Consider the following 20,758-nt stretch of genomic DNA (forward strand, 5'->3'; position numbering starts at 1 on the left):
ATGGTTATAGGCGCATTTCCATAATGCTGAATGTTCTTGTGAGCACTGTGGGGGCCATTATCCAGAAATGGAAAGTGCTTCACTTCACCATAAACTAGCCACGATCAGGTGATCCACGTAAGATCCCTGTCCGAGGAATCTAAAGAATAATCAGGAGAGTTCTCCAAGAGCCAAGAACCACTCGAACAGAACTTCAGGAAGACTTTGCATCAGCAGGTACTGTTGTTTCAAAGAAAACTATAAGCAATGCACTGAACCGCCATGGCATCCATGCACGCTCACCACGCAAGCCTCCATTGCTGAACAAAAAGCATGTTGAGGCTCGGTTAAAGTTTGCGAAAGAGCATTTGAAGAAAGCCTGTGGATTATTGGCAGACTATAGTATGGTCAGATGAAAGGAAAATTTAACTTTTTGGCAGTCATTCTACACACAATTTTGGTGAAGAAATGGCACCACCACCCCAAGAACACCATACCAAAGTTTGGGGGTGGAAGCAACATGGTTTGGGGCTGCTTTTCAGCAATGGGTACTGGCAGACATCATATTATTGAAGGCAGGATGAATGGAGAAATGTACCAGGACATTCGGAATAAAATATGCTGCCATCTACCAGAAAGCTGAAAATGAAAGAGGATGGACATTTCAGCAAGACAATGATCCCAAACACAAGGCCAAGGAAACAATGAAGTGGTTTCAAAAAAAGAAAATCAAGTTGCTTGAATGGCCCAGTCAATCACCTGACCTAAATACCAAAAATCTATGGAGAGAACTGAAGATCAAAGTTCATAAAAGAGGCCCAAGGAAACTTCAAGATTTAAAGACCCTTTGTGTGGAAGAATGGGCCAGAATCACACTGAGCAATGCAGACGACTGGTCTCTCCATACAAGATTGGTCTAGAAGCTGTAATCACCAACAAAGACTTTTCTACAAAGTATTAAATAAAGTGAATTCAATACTTAATCCCTGTGTCATTTCGCTGTAGTTATTATGACTCAACTTGTACACTTAAATGTTCTGATTTCTTTGTATGAATTCAATATTTGGCTACATCTGGTGGAAATTTTGTGTCAATAGTCCACTTAGAAATGTAATGTTGTGTTGTTTATGTTGTTCAGTGTCAGTGTTTTTTGCTTTGCTTTGTGTTTAATGTATGCGAGATAAAACTAGAGTATAGCTCTTATTAAAGTCCATGAAGTGTAAGAGATGAAATATGACTCTAAATACTGACACTACATCAGTTCAGCTCAAATGGATTCAAAATGGATGTAAGAGTTTAAGTAATTTGTGTTTTAATTCATTTAATGTGTGTAAGTCAGATGAATATAATATGAGTGTAAAACACAGCTGACCTGCAATAAAAACGGAATAATGTTGTTCAATTGAGCGGTGAGGAGGAACGGTCAGGATTACTTTTATGACTATATACCTTAACTAATTTGGATCGTTTCGATTTTTTGGCTGGCATAGACACTCAGCAATTTATCCCTATTTCTCTCTCTCTCTCTCTCTCTCTCTCTCTCTCTCTCTCTCTCTCTCTTTTTAAGGTAAGTGGTTGCAATCAATTTATTTAAGCTACATTTAAACAAAAGTTTTATATTTTATTTTACTTTACTAATCTTGTTTGTTTAAATGTAGCTTAAATAAATTGATTGCAACCACTTACCTTAAAAAATTTTATTAAATTCAGTGATTCATTTTTTTCAGTGTATGGTAAATTCTTCATTACACATGTCAGAAAAATGGTCCCAAGCTGTCACTGGGGCGATACCCCCTTTGAAAAGGTCTAAATATGTATAATTTGGGTACAGATACAGTATGGATACATTTGGTGTATCTTTCATGTATTGAACTCTTTAGGTACAAAAGTGTACTTTTTGAAAGGGTAGTGCCCCGCTCACAGCTATATGTTTTTGTAATAAATTTTCTTTTGGTGGGCCGCAAAGGAATGCAAAGTACACAAGGGGGGCAGCACGCTATAAAAGTTTGAGAACCACTGCTGTAGAGTATATACAGTATAAAAGATTTGTCCCTGTGAGTTCATTCCTGTGCATTTGACCGACTCAGCAAAGCTTTTAAATATGCCAACAACGCTTAAAACAGTTCACTGAATCTCAACATTGCACCCACACGCACACACACACATCTCATAAACACACACACACATCTCATAAACACACATCTCACATCTCATAAACACACACGTCATAACAGATCTCTCAGGTGGAATAGATGCAGATTTACCCTCCTATTATCTGCTCAGATCACATTGTGATATCAGCGGCAGATGGGCATCAGATGGTGATTTAATCTGGTTTTGATGAGGATGCTATTGTTTGATATTGAAATAATGATATCACATTAGATGAATGGCATGAGTGTGTGTGTGCTCACTGGTGTTTGTGTGAGCTACCTGCCGTAATAATACAGAGACAGAGGTCAAAGTCTTAACTAGTTAAACAATGTTTGTAAAAGTCTATTTTTTACTCTCATACAGCATCATTTGGGAGTCACACATTTCAATCCATCTGTTCTTCTGGAAGGGTCGAGGAGAAATGTGCTCAGAAAGATCAAATAACAAGCTTTTAATCACTCAGACAAAAAGACAAAGCTCAGTGAAACCAAATCATACAAAATGAAACAATAACATGTCAAAGTCCACACAGCTTTATCATTATGAATCCATCTTCACAGGGCCGGAGTGGGACTCATTTTCAGCCCTGGAGTTTCATGCCTTAGACCGGCCCACTTTAGGTCACGACTGACTATTAAAATAATATCTTTAAACCCTCAGTAGTATAAGTCTGCAGTAGTGCACTGTTCTCTGCAGCCTTGCAATTCACTGTATTTTTCAAATATATAATTTCATATTCCGTGCAAATGCAGTAAACAATTATCATTTTTGCCATAATCATGCAGCCCTACCATAAGACCATAATATTACTAAAGTAAACTTATTCAAAAACTAAAGGAAACAAATGTGTTTGTGTTTTCCTCTATATTTCTATTTCTAAAAAATGGTGAGTCTTGAGATTAACTGTTGATAACGTTTGGAAACCCCTGATATACAATACACAAGCAAGATTTATCAAGTATGCATTGGAAACAAATTGAAAAATCTGTATTTTTTTTAGTACTTAGATCATGTCTATTGCTATATAACGTAGGCCTACATTGTGTTAAAAAAAAGAAAACATCATGGATACACTTTTGAAACTACTTTTTTCAAATAAACTAATGAGTTTTGCATCAAATAGATTTTTGTTCCTCTTGCAATAAACGATGAATAATGACTATTCATAGAGACTTCATCTATGGCTTGGATAAAAAAATAAGTTTTGTAAATTATTTTCCTTTTAGAGGCAAGCCCGTTTGTATTAAGACGCGCGGCCGGCAAGCGCACGCAAAAGACGCGCTCAAGTTTATTGAAAATATAGACGCGCGGCCGGCAAGCGCACTCAAAAGACGCGCTCAAGTTTATTTAAAATATAATAGACGCGCGGCCGGCAAGCGCACTCAAAAGACGCGCTCAAGTTTATTTAAAATATAATAGACGCGCGGCCGGCAAGCGCACTCAAAAGACGCCCTCAAGTTTATTTAAAATATAATAGACGCGCGGCCGGCAAGCGCACTCAAAAGACGCCCTCAAGTTTATTTAAAATATAATAGACGCGCGGCCGGCAAGCGCACTCAAAAGACGCGCTCAAGTTTATTTAAAATATAATAGACGCGCGGCCGGCAAGCGCACTCAAAAGACGCCCTCAAGTTTATTTAAAATATAATAGACGCGCGGCCGGCAAGCGCACTCAAAAGACGCGCTCAAGTTTATTTAAAATATAATAGACGCGCGGCCGGCAAGCGCACTCAAAAGACGCCCTCAAGTTTATTTTAAATATAGACGCGCGGCCGTCAAGCGCACTCAATATAGACGCGTCTGAAACAAAACTCGTGTTCAAGTAAGCGCTTTGAAAACCAGAAGACAGCGGCACGTCCTGCGTTTCCCATGCGTTTTATGTCAATGAACCCTAATGCAAGAATTCTTCCAATAAGTTGTCGGGACTCGGGACACAATCAACTTGTGCATAAAGCTGCGGGGACATCTCACCCGCAAATACGCGTCATCGTGGCATGACAACACCGGCCCTCGTGGCAAAAAAAAACTGACCGGCCCACCGGGAATCCTCCCGGTTCTCCCTATGGCCAATCTGGGCCTGCATCTTCAAATGAACTACGGCTAACCTGAGAGAACAAAACGCTTCTTTCATGGATTCAGTTTGGAAGTAAAACTTTCAGTCACATTTCCAGCAAACTTTAGCTTTAAACTGCATATAAAGGCAAAGTGTGTCACATCATTCAATGTTTTAAACCTTTTCTTATGCTAGTTTAATCTTTACAGTCATCAACATTATAAATGAAGTCATTTCGTGTTTCTAATGGTCTGATATTTATAACACAGATTCAACACAATCCAGGCTCAAATCACAATCAATGAAAGAAGATTTCATCACAAAAACAGAAGCAGCTGAATTATAAATTAGACCAACGCTGGCGTAACTAAAAAGATCAAGAAATGTTTCTTTAGGTCGAGCTTTCCTGAGGTGTTGCATCAATGACTGAATCACGGTGGAAATTCATTAGTGTGGACCGTAGGGTTGAAGCTTTATTACATTTGATGTGAGTTAAAACAAGAACAGAAGACAGCAAAGAGTAAAGTTTGTCCAGTACTGTTTGTACTGTTGTGACAAAATATTCTTAAACAATCTTTAAGAAAGGCATTAATTCTCACTAATGGTCTTTTCAAGCCAAATGGATTTTGCAAACAACCTTCAAATCAACAAAGCGTCCATTAATCTGTTACTTGTCTTTTTATCTGTTTAATATGCACCATATTATCAGTTCTGTCCTGCATCCTTGTCATTTTTCAGAACTTTTTGCAGTTTTGATCATGTTTGATCATTTATTCAGGCGATACTGAATAACTGCGCAGTCGCAGACATCATCAGCATCTGTGCACGGTCACAACCTCCTTGCTGCTGCATTTTGCTATCTTGGAGAATTAAAACATAGCCAGAAATGCTCACAACATTTCCAGACAAGAGAACGGTAATGTGCAGTTAACCTTCACTGAAAATGATTCAAAATGTGATGGTCTCAATGTGATGGGTAGACTTATAGATTAATTGCCACAGTTAATGGGCTCACATAAGAGGTAAAATTTTGTGCCAAAATGCAATAATTTTATATAAACATAATATTTGCAATTAAAAGAAAAAGTTGAAAATAAATAAAAAGTGTTACAGCATCATTGCTTTTGTAGTGTTGACATTCATGTGACTGTTACTTATGTCATTTTCATTGTTTAAATACTTTATAGATTTAAAATGACATTCAGTTATTGTGAAAATGCGTTAAGGGTACAATTTAAGTCATTGAACAGAAAATATATGAACAAAAAATGCCATTTCAGATGTAAATTTGATGCCAATATGCAAATATTCTAATTGAATTACTTGATGTAAGTATTTGACATAAAAGTTAGTCATCACGGGGGGCTGAGGTTGTTAGAAATGTAAGTGGGAGTGTCATGAAAAAGACTGAACGCTCTTTAATTTTAATGTCTGTTTATGCACAAATTTCTGTGAGCCGTGCACACTGTGCCCTTTTTAAAAAATTGGTGCATGACGCCCCTGACAGCGTTGATAAACACAAAGATTCTTTTCGTTCTTTTATATTAGTGCTCAAAAGCTTCCAGTCTTTATCAAAGATTTTTTCCATGAATGATCACAAATGCAACTGAAGTAGAAAACTTTCCAAGTGGACTTATTTGAGCGCAATTTAAATAAAGTTTATCGAGCTATTGACAAGTGGACATGTTGATAATCCCACAAATACTTTCATTAAATGAATAAAACATTTCTATTAAGGAATGGGTTGGAAAAGTCTTGCTCAGGCCAAATTGTTCAGTTTGTGACACTGACATAATAATATAATCAATAATCTGCAATTGTGTTAGGCGCTGATTTTGTTAAAAAAGATCACACAGAGTTCATTTCTTTCCCATCTGAATTTCAAGGCATCAATCTGATGTGTTTACTTCAGCTGAAACTAATTGTATTTAAGTGTCTTTGATCTCTTTTGGCCTCAGCTGAAGTGATCGATTGATCTCTGGAGGGATCCACTGTTCATTCACCGCTCATCCGCAGCTCTAAACTGCTGTCCAACCCCTAAGAAAACCAGCCGAACCCGAGCACGAAAGGAAAGTCTGCTTCAAACAGAAGAAACACCAACGGCCTCTCTCGGCTCTCTACAGCCAATTAAACTGAAGCTTCGATGCAGAAGCCCTAAAGAAATCGCTGTTACAGCGCTACGAAGCGCTAGAGGAACAAGCCTGAGAAATGTTCGGTAATTTACTTTCACATTTTATTGGTTGGAAGCTGAGGGATATTTCACCTCGTGGCAGATATGAAGTCATTACTCTTGGAGTCCTGAGGGTGGAAAGATGCCAAGCAGCAAAAATCTGCTGTTTATTCGGCTCTTTTCTAGCAAGCAAAGGTGTTTTCCTTAAACACAAGTATAGAAAAATAAATCAAAGCCGTTTAAAAACGTACGTGCGGTACTGTGGGCCGTATGACACTTTTATCAGTCTAGTTTAACACTATGCAATCGTTTAGATCATCAAATACTGTTCAGTTGATTCATTTCTTAAATCTGATATGATCGTTTTAAAACAGATATCTCTGATAAAGTGATTGGATGATGTGTTATATGAGGAGTGTAAGAAGTGAATGTGTGTCTGCTGACTTCAGGCTTTGCAGTAATGATTAGGGATTCTTTCTGCTTCACAGTTTTGCCAGTGCTTTCTGAAGCTTTTTCTTTCTTTATCAGCTTCGCTCTTCTTCAGGCGGCCAAAAGTCACAAAAAACCTTATCGACAAACCTGCAGCTCTGCTCTTAATATACACCTCTATGGTGTGTCCATACACAAGCCTAAGATCCAAGAAACCCATCTGTCAAAGGTGCTGTGATGCTGAAAGCTCCCTGCAGAACATCAAAGGGCTCTCATTACATAAACATTTACTCTAATAATACCCCGGTAAAGATGAAGTGCTAGGAGATGAATGTATGACGACTGATTCAACTGGTTTCTAATCGTAGCTAATTTCCCCAAGTCCCACAGACAGATCAAACTATACATGACTATTTGTCATTTTAAAGCTGAAGAAGATGCACTTACATTTAAAAGTGCAACGCCAGAATTTGCAAAATGAAACAAAAATGAAAGAGGTGGAGAGTCGCTTTAGTTTTTATCCTAAAGACGGCACTGAACATTGTGGGTTCACGCTACAAGTCAGGACAGATCTAAAAACATTGTGCTCGGTACATCACACATTAGATCAATAGACCAGCCGATGCCGATGACCGACCAACGACCACCGGCTAAACCAGTTTAATTCGCTTACCCGCCTCCTATCAATACCGTATCTATATATATATAAATATATATTAATTCCTCCCAAGGGTTTTTGTCCTTCTAGGAGTTTTTCCCATTGGGTTTTTTCCTAGGGGGTTTTTTCGTCCCAGGGAGAGTCAGCCAACTTCGGCTTAACTTAGCACTTTACTGTATACGTTACATTATTAATTTGCTCGCTTTTACGGTTTAACCGCTTTCTCTACTTCTTATATTATCTATTGATTTTCTGTGTTCTCCTCTACATCTTCTCATGTAAAGCTGCTTTGCAACAATTAACACTTGTGAAAAGCGCTATATAAATAAAATTGAATTGAAATAGGTGATAGACAGAAGCTGCTCGAAACAAATTCAACACAAAAGTTATTTTTCACCAACTACTCACTTATAGACCTTTAACTGGGACCGCACCGGCCTACTTGTACATTTTCATACATTCTTCTGCTACGTACACACCAAACGCGGGGCATCACGTTACTCGCTCTAGATTACTCACGGGATTCGCCCAAATTGAAAATATTCAACTTGAGGAAAAAATTTGCATGACACAAAGTTAAATCCCGCGAGTAATCTAGATATAGCGTCATTCGTATCGCCCCACGTGAGGACGCGTCTAAGCGCGTCTTTGCATTGACTTTGTATGTACTCGCGCAAATCGTTGAACTCTCATCTGGTGTGAATCCAGTTACACCCCATCTAGAACTTTATGTTCAACAAAAGAGTGGCGCCTTGTCTTACCTTCACTAAGGGGCATTCAATCACGTTCCCGCTTATTTTCCTTCACTTCTCCCTGCTGGTGAATTATCTTCCTATTGCAATCCGGTCAGCCACATTCAAAAGACTATTAAAAACCCAGCTCTTCCAAAAAATACTTGTCATAGATATTGACTACATTTCTATCTCTTTTCTCTTTTCAGTTAAAAAAGCACTGTTTGTATTATTGCCTCCCTATGGCACATAACTTTTATTGAAGACACACGCACACACGCACGCACGCACGCACGCACGCACACACACACACACACACTTATGGTTTGTCTATTAGTCTCTCTGGTGATTAATTAAAAGTAGTGAACAACAGAGATGAGAGTTTTAGTGACTGATGAACCTCTTTCTTGTGTTTTTCAGTTCTGTCTGAATGATATAAAGGTTAAACATCTCAAACCATCAATATGAGGTCAAACCTTTCTAGAGAGAAAAGAGAAATGAGATGTAATAAAGAATAAATGGTGTGTTTGTTTCAGCTCGAGATATATTACATTTATATTTACGCATTTGGCAGACATTTTTATCTAATGCAACTAACAGTGCATATATAGTATTTTACCAACATGTGTACCCATGACTTTCTGTGCTGCTGACTCAATGCTTTACCACATGAAATATATGAAATATCTATACATGAAATCTAAACCATCTCTAAGGTTTACTTTAAGCTCAAGTCCTGATTTTGTGTGCAGTTCAGTGTTGTGTGTGTTTTTCTAATAAAAAAAACCTTAATCTTCAAGTGTACTAACTTGCAGTGATTTTCCTGTTTGGCCATTTTTTCACCATTTCCTCTCTCACCTCGTATTTCTCTGTCTGGACCACGTTCGCTATATTTGTGATGTTTCTTCAGGTTGAAGGCTAACACGCGGAGGACTTTCTCTATTTCCGTCTTCCTTTTCATACCTCTATCAGTTGAACATATAGATCAGTGACCTCTGTGTGTTTCACTTTCATCCTCCACATTCTCACAAACACAGTTTTCAGTGTTGAAAGACAAATCCACAAGGCCTCAGGATGTACAAACACATACACACACATATAAAACTTAGCTGCAGTTACAACATGATCATAACTGAAGTCACACTTAATCATAAACCGAATACTTCAAATTAGCACAGACATACGGTACGACCGAGGGCTAAAACCAGGTAACAAAGTCTCATCAAGATGATTTGTTTTAAACCATTTTACTTTGAAAAAATAATTAATTAAAATTACTAAATTACTTCACAAACAGTTACACAATAAAAATGCCTTGATACTAATGTATGTTGTTTGGCTATGATTATTAATAGTCAGTTTCTCTTCAGACCATTAGTCAACAAATCCAGTAAATGAACACAACAGATTTAATGATGGTGATCGTTTCAGAATAACATCCAGTTCTCCGTTCCAAACTCTGATACAACCATTCAAATCAAATACACACAGTGTATGTACTGTATATAGGCTGGGTTTCCATCCAAGCGTGAAGCGAATCTTTTCATAATTTGTAAAAAAGAAAAACAAAGAAATGTGGTTAGGTGCATTTCCATCAAGTTGTTCGAGTGAATGACTGTGACATTGATAATCAACAGTAAATAAAACAATACTAAACATGGGGAAATTAACTCAAAGTCCAATTACAAAAAAAAAAACGCTGATGAGAGTGGTAATATCTGCAGGTCATTTACTAAAAAAGCACAATTATAAAACGGGCAGTTCTGGTTCTTCATTCTGATTGGTTGAAATGCGTTCTAAGCCGTGATAAAATACACCGGTAACCTCACGGTGTCATGACCTGATCTCTCTATTTCTTGTCCTTTCCGAGTTTGAGAGATTAGGTTGTGACAGTACGTGTCTGCCCTGAGAGAGTTGTGTGACATGCCCTTCCGCGGTTCACGTTTCTCTCAGGGTTCGTGAATTGTTTCCCGCTCCCTTATGTTTGATTAGCTTCAGGTGTTTGTTGTTTAGATATCCCTATTTAATGTCCTTCTGTCCTGTCCTCCGGGCGTTGGTATTATTCTATGTTCCTTGCCAAAGTTCCTAGTGTTATTCCTGTTCCTAGTGTTTATTCCTGTTCCTAGTCTTATGTAAGTTTCTGTAGTTTAGTGTTTCCAGTGTTTAGGTTAATCCGTTTAGTTCTTGTGTTTGTCATTGTAATGTTTTACCCCCTCGTGGGTGTTTTGGTTTTATATATTAAATTATTCTTTATTTAAGTCTGCGTTTGGGTTTTCCTGTCTTCCCCGTGTACCGTGTCGTGACACACGGTTCAGACCACATTACATAAGAATCACTGCGCCACTGTTGATACATACTGATTTATGAAAATAAACACCACAGTCTTTAATCATATTTTTATTTGTCTACAATTGCACAATTAATGGCGATATCCAAAAAAGTCAATAAATATTGTTGAGTCATCTCGTCAATAAAGAGAAAACGTTGTCTGAGGAGTTTATAACTCAAGTTCATACGTCCGCTACTATCCACTGGGTAGCGATCTTACCCAATTTAAACACTGACGCATTTACTCAACAACACTGAAAACAGCGTGTTTTCATCAGGCTCTGAATCTGATCTCTTACAAAAGTTCTTCACAAAAATGGAATTATCTCCGCTTTTAGCTAAAAAATTTGAGAGGTTATAAGAGAACAAATAAAGGTAGGATGAAACGTTTTTTTGTTTGTTTTTGTTTGAAAGCGGATGATCTGTTCTTTCATTTGATATTTTATGTTTATTTAAAGAAGATAATTTTTCTGCAAGGCATTAAACTAAAACTGGCTGGCAACTTTAAAAAAAAAAAAAAAAAAACGCTGACGGGGAAAGAGTTCAGCATGCTTCCAAGCATATTTAATCATCACGTTAACAGTTGCACAATATAAATGTTAATGTATAAATTAGATGAATGGTGATTTATAAAATAAACACTATGTCTTAAATCATATTTTCATTGTGTCTTTGCTGCGTCTGTGTTGGTTGGGAACTGCGCTCTGTTTCAGTCACACTTGATTCTGAGGAACTACTTTGTTTAGCGGAAGAGTAATATTTGTACTAATATAATTACAACTTATTTGTGTTTTATTTTATAAAATCCCGCTAACGTTATGCATATGAAGTAACCGTTTTATAAACACAATAAACCCCTCAAAGCGTTGGGTTACCAGTGCATTTTATAACAGCTAAGGGGGTTTTAGGCACTCCGCTTCGTGTCGTGCCTAACAACGCCCCTTAGCTGTTATTAAATGCACTGGTAACCCACTGCTTCTAGGGGTTTATTGCTTTAATAACACAGGTGCAACAACTGATTTACATAATGGCCAACACAATCTACTAAGATTCTACAGATTAGTTCAGACTCACAAATAATCAGAGCTGATCAGGTGCTGGTGATCTACTAACACCTGATGAGCTTGAGTTCAGCACCACGGATATCGCAGCGGATAATTTGGGGTGTAATCCGAAGTCACAGTACACTGAAATGAACTGGAGGATAAAAAATAAAAGGTTTACAAGAAGTTCTGAAACGTCTGCTATTGTGTGACTTCTCCTAGTGACTCCTCTTTAATTTACTTCAGCAAATAAAAAATAACATGGCTTGGCAAACAATATTTTTTGAATAATATGTTCATCTAACATTACAAATAAACTGTTATGTGTTAAAGCAATCCTCTGCATTGTATCACGCACTCTCTGCTCAAAAATAACTAGACCACATCTTTACAGCACTAATGATCCATTGTGCGTACTTAATAAATCCTGATAGTCGTTATTTGATGGTTTGCACTGCTGCAAGCTGTTAGTAAACCTGGCCCTATATTTGTATTTCTAAAAGAATTTTTGTATGTAGCAGGCACAGGTCAATGTGTCAACAATCAATGTTCATTTAAGTGTAGAGTCTTTTATAAATAAATGAAACATTTCTGATTCAACACATGAAGCACTGCGGATGAGCGGAGGAACATCTGAGCGTGAGTGAAATGAGTCCTCGTGCAGCTCCAGCTAACAAATACAGATCTCTGTCTTAAGGCTTTAATGATGATAAAAGACAACAACAGGTTTAATTCTCTAATCTATCCTCTGATTAAACTACTGGACTTTAAACTCACATCCACTGCTAAATACACAAGTCGATCACTTTAATAAATGACTGAATGAGAGAGAGAGAGAGCATTAAACAACAGACATCTTATTTATCCAGTGAGTGTTTTTATCTCACAATCCAACCCACAACCTTTTGTGCTATTAACACAATGCTCTACACATTGATCTACAAGAACACACTGTACTTAATCCAACCATAAACATCTTCATCTGCTTCAGGTCATGAGGACACAACATCAAAAGATCCCATTATGATTCCTCCTGGTACATGAAGTTCATCTATCATTCTTACATTCACACACATTCGATCTTCTCTTGTATCACACAGATATCATATCTCACATACTGTCATACTGTAAATGTCACACGGTAGAAAATATTCAATAGATTTATCAGGTAGGTTTCTTTCATCTATCACTTAAAATTCATTTATATATATATATTCAATCATTTTTCTCCAACATAAATGCTGACATACAACACTGAAATATACAGCTAATTTAATCCTGTAGGAAAGAGAAATGTTTGAGATTTGACTGACAGATATCAAAGTCAATGTTGTCGGTAATACATCATACTGATCAAGCATTCACTGATATAACAATCACAGACAACATTCATATTTACATCAACCTTTGATCAGACACAAGCAGAAACATCTCATGAAGGAGACTGAGATGTCTGACTCATACTTCTGGACTGCGTCCTGACAGCCCACTGATCTCAGTTCAGATGTCTTTGGATGTCCAGCACATGTCTACTACTGTCTATAGCATGAGACATAAGGTGGACTTGAGGACACTAAACCTAAAAGAAGAAATAACACCAACTTCTGTCTCCTTGTGTAAAATAAAGCTATTGCTCAGATGTCTCAAAAAATCTGTTCTAGAAGAGATCTTGATGATGTCTTAACATTTTCTCAGATTGTTTGCAGTCAATATAAAGCCAAACATTTCATATCTTTTAATATCTCACAAGACTTGGAAATATTTGGGAATCAAGTTGTGATACAGTATGTTTTATCCCAAGAGCTAAAAACTGAGACCTCAATATTACATTGTTGGATCAGAACAGCTTGTATCTCTTATCACTCAGTCTGCATCTCTTTTGATTCAACAAATATATGTTTCCAGCCCTGTCTCACTGTTAATATGTAATATTATTATGTAACTTTCAAATACACAAAACATATTATTTTGTACATTTAAATAGATGCTGAAGCGTACAATGTAGACGTATCTGTAACATTTAATTACATTTTTACAGCAACAAAACATAAAAACATTTAAAAATCTTTCATACCATAAAGATTACTGTAAAATTTCCCTTTAACCATTTTATCAATAATGTTACCATCCTTACTCTACCCCAAACCTTAACTTGAACCCAAACCCTTTTTATACCAAAAAAGACAAAATATAAGGTATCTGTTCCTCACACCATATGAATCATAAAGATGTGGATTACAGCTAATGAATAAAATGAACATGTGTTTAGGTGTTATTATTCTTGTGTAGGAGAAAACACCTTTTGTGTGTCATGGCAAACAAAGTAAATATTTCAAAATAGTTAAATAATTACAGAAATTTTAATCATTTAAAGGTTTTAAAGTGTAGTCTTGTTTAATATTGTGTAATTCTCTAAAAGTCATGAACATTTCATTAAGTAAATGAGTAAACGGTCTTAAATAAATAAATATGACTGAAAACATGTCATTAATATGAGTAAGAAATGCCAAAGCCCACAATTTTAATATTTATGAAAAGGAATACGTACAAATCTGTAAATGAACGTATTAGTCCTGTCAACACGTGGATATTATATATTTCAGTGAGTATTGAAGTACAACCAAACTTTACAGGTTACATTGATGTTGCATATGTACTGTATGTGATTTTCCACGTATCAGTTCCTGTCACCATCATTCTGGACTGGGACAGATGGTAAGATGTGCTGTTGTTATTCATTTCAGGGGACATGCACTCTAAAAAACGATTCGTTGGCTGAACAACCATAACTTATGAAAGTAATTGGAGTAAAAGTAAAACACAAAAAACTTAGTATTTATAACTTTTCAACCTCTACTCAACATATTTAGTATGTGTAACACAAAAATTTAAGTTACCAGGTGAACTTAAATGTATCCAAAAATAAAATGAAAAAACATAAGTAATGCTAACTACTATAACAATTGCATTAAAATTAAGTAAATCTAGCATATCATTTTAAGTAACTATAGAGCCACGTGATTTCCCATGATGCCTTTTCAGCCAAAAATTATGACATCTGTCGTAGCCATTTTGTGAAGCACATGCCCTGTAAAAAATCCAACTTCAAAATTTTCTTTTAACAAAAAACAAAGTTTTTCTTGTTGAAGGGCATCAGTTCCTTAATTTGTGTTCACTGAATGAAATAAGCATAATCATCCTGCTAACAAATATCATTTGTTGACTGGAGTTTTAAGTTTTTGTCCAATTTGTTTACCCAACTTGCCAAATTGAGTAATCTGAACAAGCAATTTAAAAAAAACAATGGTCTGAATAGTTCCCAGCATGCATTGCGACACATTCACTTCTTTGGTTAATATTTACTAAAAAAGATGACTGTTTTAATGTTTGCTGGGTTTATTTATGTTGATATTTTGTTAATGTTAGTTACAGTATATGTTGTATTTAGAGTTATTTTGAAAAAATTATGTTTGTTCATTGTTACCATGATTGAGAAGTGTGTGCTCAGTGTAGAGGGCACACAGTGGGTTAGCGCGCAACATAGTTATCTCACAGCAAAAAGGTCTCTGATTCAAGCAAGAGCTAAGTCAGACAAAGACTGTTCAGGAGACCTTTCTGTGTACACTCCCACAGTCTAAAACATGCAGATTAGCTGAATTGGGTATACTAAATTGCTCCAACTTCACTCTAAAATATGTGTTGGATTTACTCAAAACATATATGCACCATTTTTGCAGCACACTTTTTAAGTAATCCCAACTTGGAATAATTTTACTTAAAATAAACAAGAAAATATGTGTCATATGAACTTAAATATTTGAGTTCATCATCATTCTTTACTTAAAAACTTAAGTACATAAAACAAAGGTTTTCTTGTTAATTCTGAGCAAAACCATCAAAGTTGGGAACACCTAAAAAGTGTGATGCAAAAATGGTGCATATATATTTTAAAGGGGTCATATGATGAAAATGTTAGCATTGCCACTTTGTAGGTGTGAGCAAAAACAGGTCATTGAAATTTGGCTTTCATTATGATGTCATAAGGATATCTTATTAGAATAATACCGCCTCCTTAATCTGAACTCTCCAACCACTGCACTGCCGTTTAGTGCAGAGAGAAAGAGAGAGAAAAGAAGGACTTGACAGCACAATTGAGTTTGAATTACAACAAACCACCATCATTGTGATCAGTGTTTGCACTTCATCCGCTCATTTGCATTTTAAAAAACACACCCAAAACGACACATTTTTGCTCAAACCTACAAAGTGGCAATGCTAACATTTTCATCATATGACCCCTTTAAGTAAATCCAACACATCATTTTTTAGAGTGTGTAACATAACCCACATGATCATACTGAGGAGCAGAAGAACTCCTGAAAGTCCACCTGGAGGGTCTTTTTCACTTAATAACACAGTTAAACACTGCGTTTAGACACCTGATCTCATTCATGATGTAGTCGTGTAGAGATGTTGTATTGCACAGTAAAGCATCTTACCTGTATATGATACAGGCGCAGTCTCTGCACGTGCCACAGTTCTCAATGTCTTGACCTGTTCGATAAGAATGTCTTCTGAAACACAGAAACAACAGCACTGTTATCAAATAAAACACTTAAACTACTGCAGTCCTGTGGGTTTATTTCATACCAGAGAAATTTCATTGCATAAATCTGTAAATGTTGTAATTATAGCGTCTTGTAGTTATAAACTCGATTGTATTTACAGCTACGAACAGAAGCAGCTAATTTTCCTGCCGGATTTAAAAAATGATTTATTTGAGAGACTTAAAGTAATGTGAGAATGAGTCACGGTTAACAAGCCCATACCATCATTTCTGTTTCTGCTTAATTAAAAACACTGCGTTTACACGACATGATGAATGCACAAGAGAAATATATTCACAAAATGACAAAATCAAAATATAGCTGCAAGCAGTAATGACAAACCCAAGCAATATTTATTCTTCATACTTTCAGTGCTTTAGTCGCAATGAAAAGTTTTTAAGCAATGTTAGACGTCAGTCACAATCACTTTCTCCAAACATTAACCCTTTAGACACACACTGAGAGAAACATGGAGACAGAGCAGTACAGCATCTTTAATGTAATCCAGTGCCGACCGGTGATTTCCTTTTCGAAAGCTTCCACTGGGATTTCACAAACAAGGTCAAAACGATCTAGTGTATGAAGCCAAAGATTGCTTATATACAATAAATCATCTTACAGCTACAGACATGGTATGTCTCTGACTAAAGACTGATAATAGTGGTCAAAAGTAATAGGTCTGTATTATTATATTGCAGACAAAGATTGTGTGGCAAAATGAGGGTCCAAAATTGCTAGTGGCGCCCCTAAGTATCCCTGAAATGTTTATGATTTCAGACCAGTGGTGTTCATGATAAAAGCATTTCACCTGTTTAAGGTTACAGCATTATACACGCGTATAAAGCATCGTTTATCCACATGAACAGTGTGGTTTGTGCCAGAGCTTCACGTGAAATAACAATGCTATCCTGATTTAGAAACTCAACACAATGGGGACTAATTACACATCACAGATTTCCAGAATCTTCCGCCTCTCCTCTCGCCTTCTGGAATTAAAGAGCTGATGATAATCCTAAACTACCCAAGCAGTGTTTAAATAATCCACAGATGGGAATCAACCACAGAGAATCCCAACATGCTTCATATTTATATTTACATGCACTTTACTCAAATATTTAATAAGACTCAGACTGTATTCTTACTTACAGCTCATACAACCTTTCAGATGCTTTTAGTGATTATTTAATGCATAGGTGCCACATTTCATTTCAAAATGATTCAGATCTCTGCCTGAAATCTCTCTCTGTTTGTCTTTCTACATCACATGTTAGCATTTTGTCTCACACAACTGTTGCATGAAAAAATGTTTAAAGTCATTCTCTGTGGACAATCTGTCATCATCACAATAAAGTCATGCTCTCCGTGTCTGTGTGTGTGCACGTGCGCGCGCGTGTGTGTGTGTGTGTGTGTGTGTGTGTGTGTGTGTGTGTGTGTGTGTGTGTGTGTGTGTGTGTGTGTGTGTGTGTGTGTGTGATCAAAAACAACCAATAATTCCTTCCACTTCATACATTTGAACTCAAAACTGCTGGGTAACATTGATGAAGATAATACCCTGGACACATCAATATCCTGATAAACCGCAGAGCACAGGAACAACATGACAACCACCCACATCATCAGTGTTGGACTATTAAACAGATTCATATGATCAGATATTCAGATTACATAAACTGACTGGAAGTCTTCAGTTCACTATTGTACAGAATTACAGCATAAATCACCTGTGACCGATGTTTCTCTAGTCTAAACATTTATGATTCTTTCAAACAGAACAAATGTCTAAAGAAGAGATGTGATGAAATGATGAAGGACACAGATAAACTTTCATCACTCTTCTTTACATTGACCTGTTCCTTAATACGAGCTCTAATGTCTCAGAAATTATTCTGCAAAGTAAAACAACAAGATCAAATATTGTGTAATGTAATCCTCTATTCTGTAAGCTAAAGATTTCTCAATGCATCATTAAACATAAAGCTAATGAGGGCAGTTTTAATGACATGACATTATACTATTATCTTTGTTGTTGTTTTCACTTCATTGAGAATGTGTTGTTTGGTGGTCAGACATCACTGAGTGTATTTACATTTATCACAACTGTTTTTATTAACAAGATACAAACTAACATTACGATTGCAGTTCATAATATTTTTTTTTTAATATAAAAATTACTTTTGTGCTATTTGTCCAACTACACAAATGTGTATTCACCTCAAGCACTAAAAAAAAAAACACTTCTCAATAACTAAAAACACTTCTCAATAAAATCACGCAGCTCTTTAAAGTTTTCAGATCAGTCCTTTAATAAACACACGTGTACTCAATTTGAGTCGTACATATTGAGACTAGCTAAAGACGACAAATGTGAGTTTTACATGCAAATGACAGGAATTTACGTGAATTTCACGTGCAAATTAAGCGAGTTAACTCAAAATGTTCAAGCATCCAACTACGTGCAAATAGCACAATTTATTGGCTTCATACACATCTGGTGTAAATGCACAGTAATGCTGTGTACACACCAAATGCGTAGCATCACGTTCCTTGGTCTAGATTACTCGTGTGATTTAACTTAGTGTCATGCAACTTTTTCGCTTGAGTTGAATATTTTTGAATATTAACAAGCTTGAGGCGAATGGCAAGTGTTTTTACGGCAATCACGCTGCCGAATACTCATAATTCGCATCACCTCATGTGGGTTCCCGTCTATTCACATATTTGCATTAACTTTCTATTTAAACTACTCGTGCAAATCGTTAAATTTGCGTTTGGTGTGTACGCCCAATAAAAGTTTTGGCAAGTTCTCATCTCAACTGAGTGCTGTCAGGATTGAAACACACAAATGATTGAATGACCTGAATGATTCAGTTTCAACTAGTTATCATATATTTGAATGTTATTGTACAATTAAAGTAAACAAAGAGAGGAAGATAAGAAGGCATCACATCACAGTTTGTACAGACACTACAGTGACAAGTATGCTATAGAGTAGTGTACTAATTAGTATACTCACTAACTTTGATTACTCCATCTCTTCTCTCTCTCTCTCTCTCTCTCTCTCTCTCTCTCTCTCTCTCTCTCTCTCTCTCTCGTGTCTCAGGTAAGATGAATAAAGAGCAAGAATAAATTGAGACAAATATCAGTCTGTCAGCTGAAGGCAACAGTTAGCACATCAGCTATAAAACAACTTGACCAACAATCTGACTAATGTCAATACAATATCATGTGGACTGCATTTGTTCAACAGCTTTTTTATCTTTTTGAGGCCAATGTCATAACCGATGGGAAATTCCTGTCATTTTTGCATGAACATTATTGTAAACAGCTTAGCAAACTACAGTAAACAACCATTCTTACCAGTAAACATGCATAAAACACAGATGAAGGTTTAAAGGAGAATTGCACATTAAATAAAAAAGTGAATGTTTTCATTACAATCCTTCAGTTTGTACAAACAAACCAAAATGAGGTTGGCAGAAATGTGAAGAATAAACTGTACTGAAGATCTCAATGTGCTTTCTGTTTCGCTGAAGGATGAGTCAGGATTGTTTTCTGTGCTAATAAACAACACAAAACATATTTAAAAAGTAAAAAATGAAACAAAAGAAATTTCAGTCTCATTTCAGGGTCATGGAAAGATCTGAGGTTTAATGAAATATTTATGGGCCGAGTAATGAATGGACTCTTTGGAAAGCGAGGAATGAGCAACACAACAGTATCACAGTTAATACAGTAAAGATTTTTAGTTATTGGTCATTTATCAGCGGTGTTTTATTGAGCTCAGTAATTATAGAGACTCTCCCTCAGGACACAACACAGACTCTTATCTCTCTGACTGGTAACCTATAGGCTACTAAACTCTGTGCTTTAACATCCAAACACATCGAATGAAATCTGCTAATGTCCTTAAAAATAACAAAAGAAACATGAAAAACAACACTGCTTTATTGAAGAGATAAACAGTTGTAAAAGAGATCAGCTGTCTTTAGGGCAATGAATGATTTATTATCACGTCTTCACTGTTACAGCAGGAGCAGTCGTCTGTGTTTGTTTGCCCCCTAAACTAAACTAACTATTAGATAAATGCATGTCTCTAAAGTGGCTTAGTTAACCTTGCGTTAAACAATTCTGAAAGCCTGTAACAGATCATTTACTTACTATGATTTATTTTCAGATGGATCATTCTTTACAGGCATTACAACACTCATTTTCACACTTTTTGTGATCTTTACATGAAAACTATACAGTATACCCTATAAAGGTTTTCTTAAAGGCTTCATAACATGAAAATCTGACTTTTTTCATGTTTAAGTGCTATAATTGGGTCCCCAGTGCTTCTATCAACTTAGAAAACGTGTCACCTGTTTTGTGACAGCAAATCTTATTTTAATAATACCACCCCTAACTTCAATGCCATGACACTGCCTTTCAATTTCAACAAACCAGTGTTTGAATTTCATCAGCTCATTTGCATTTTAAAGGACACATCCAAAAACGGCACATTTTTGCTCACGCCTACAAACTGTCAATTTTAACATGTTATAATAAATGATCTGTGAGGTATTTTGAGCTTAAATTTCACATATGTACTCTGGGAACACCAAAG

At 36.3% G+C, this 20,758-nt stretch overlaps 1 protein-coding gene across 6 annotated transcripts in view; it reads right to left on the minus strand.

Annotated features, from left to right (window-relative positions):
- LOC129439474 (uncharacterized) overlaps positions 1 to 20,758 on the minus strand; it is a 74,273-nt gene that overhangs the window by 10,095 nt on the left and 43,420 nt on the right. For 3 of the 6 annotated variants that reach the window (XM_055198102.2, XM_055198100.2, XM_055198098.2), the window contains one exon: positions 16,045 to 16,116. In XM_055198102.2, coding sequence (XP_055054077.2) covers positions 16,045 to 16,116 — 72 coding nt within the window. Of the gene's footprint in view, positions 1 to 16,044; positions 16,120 to 20,758 lie in introns of all 6 variants that reach the window. The other 3 variants (XM_055198101.2, XM_055198099.2, XM_055198097.2) reach the window with 1 other exon arrangement.

This window comes from Misgurnus anguillicaudatus, chromosome 22 (genome assembly GCF_027580225.2).
Source record: "Misgurnus anguillicaudatus chromosome 22, ASM2758022v2, whole genome shotgun sequence".
Classification (NCBI taxonomy): Eukaryota; Metazoa; Chordata; class Actinopteri; order Cypriniformes; family Cobitidae; genus Misgurnus; species Misgurnus anguillicaudatus.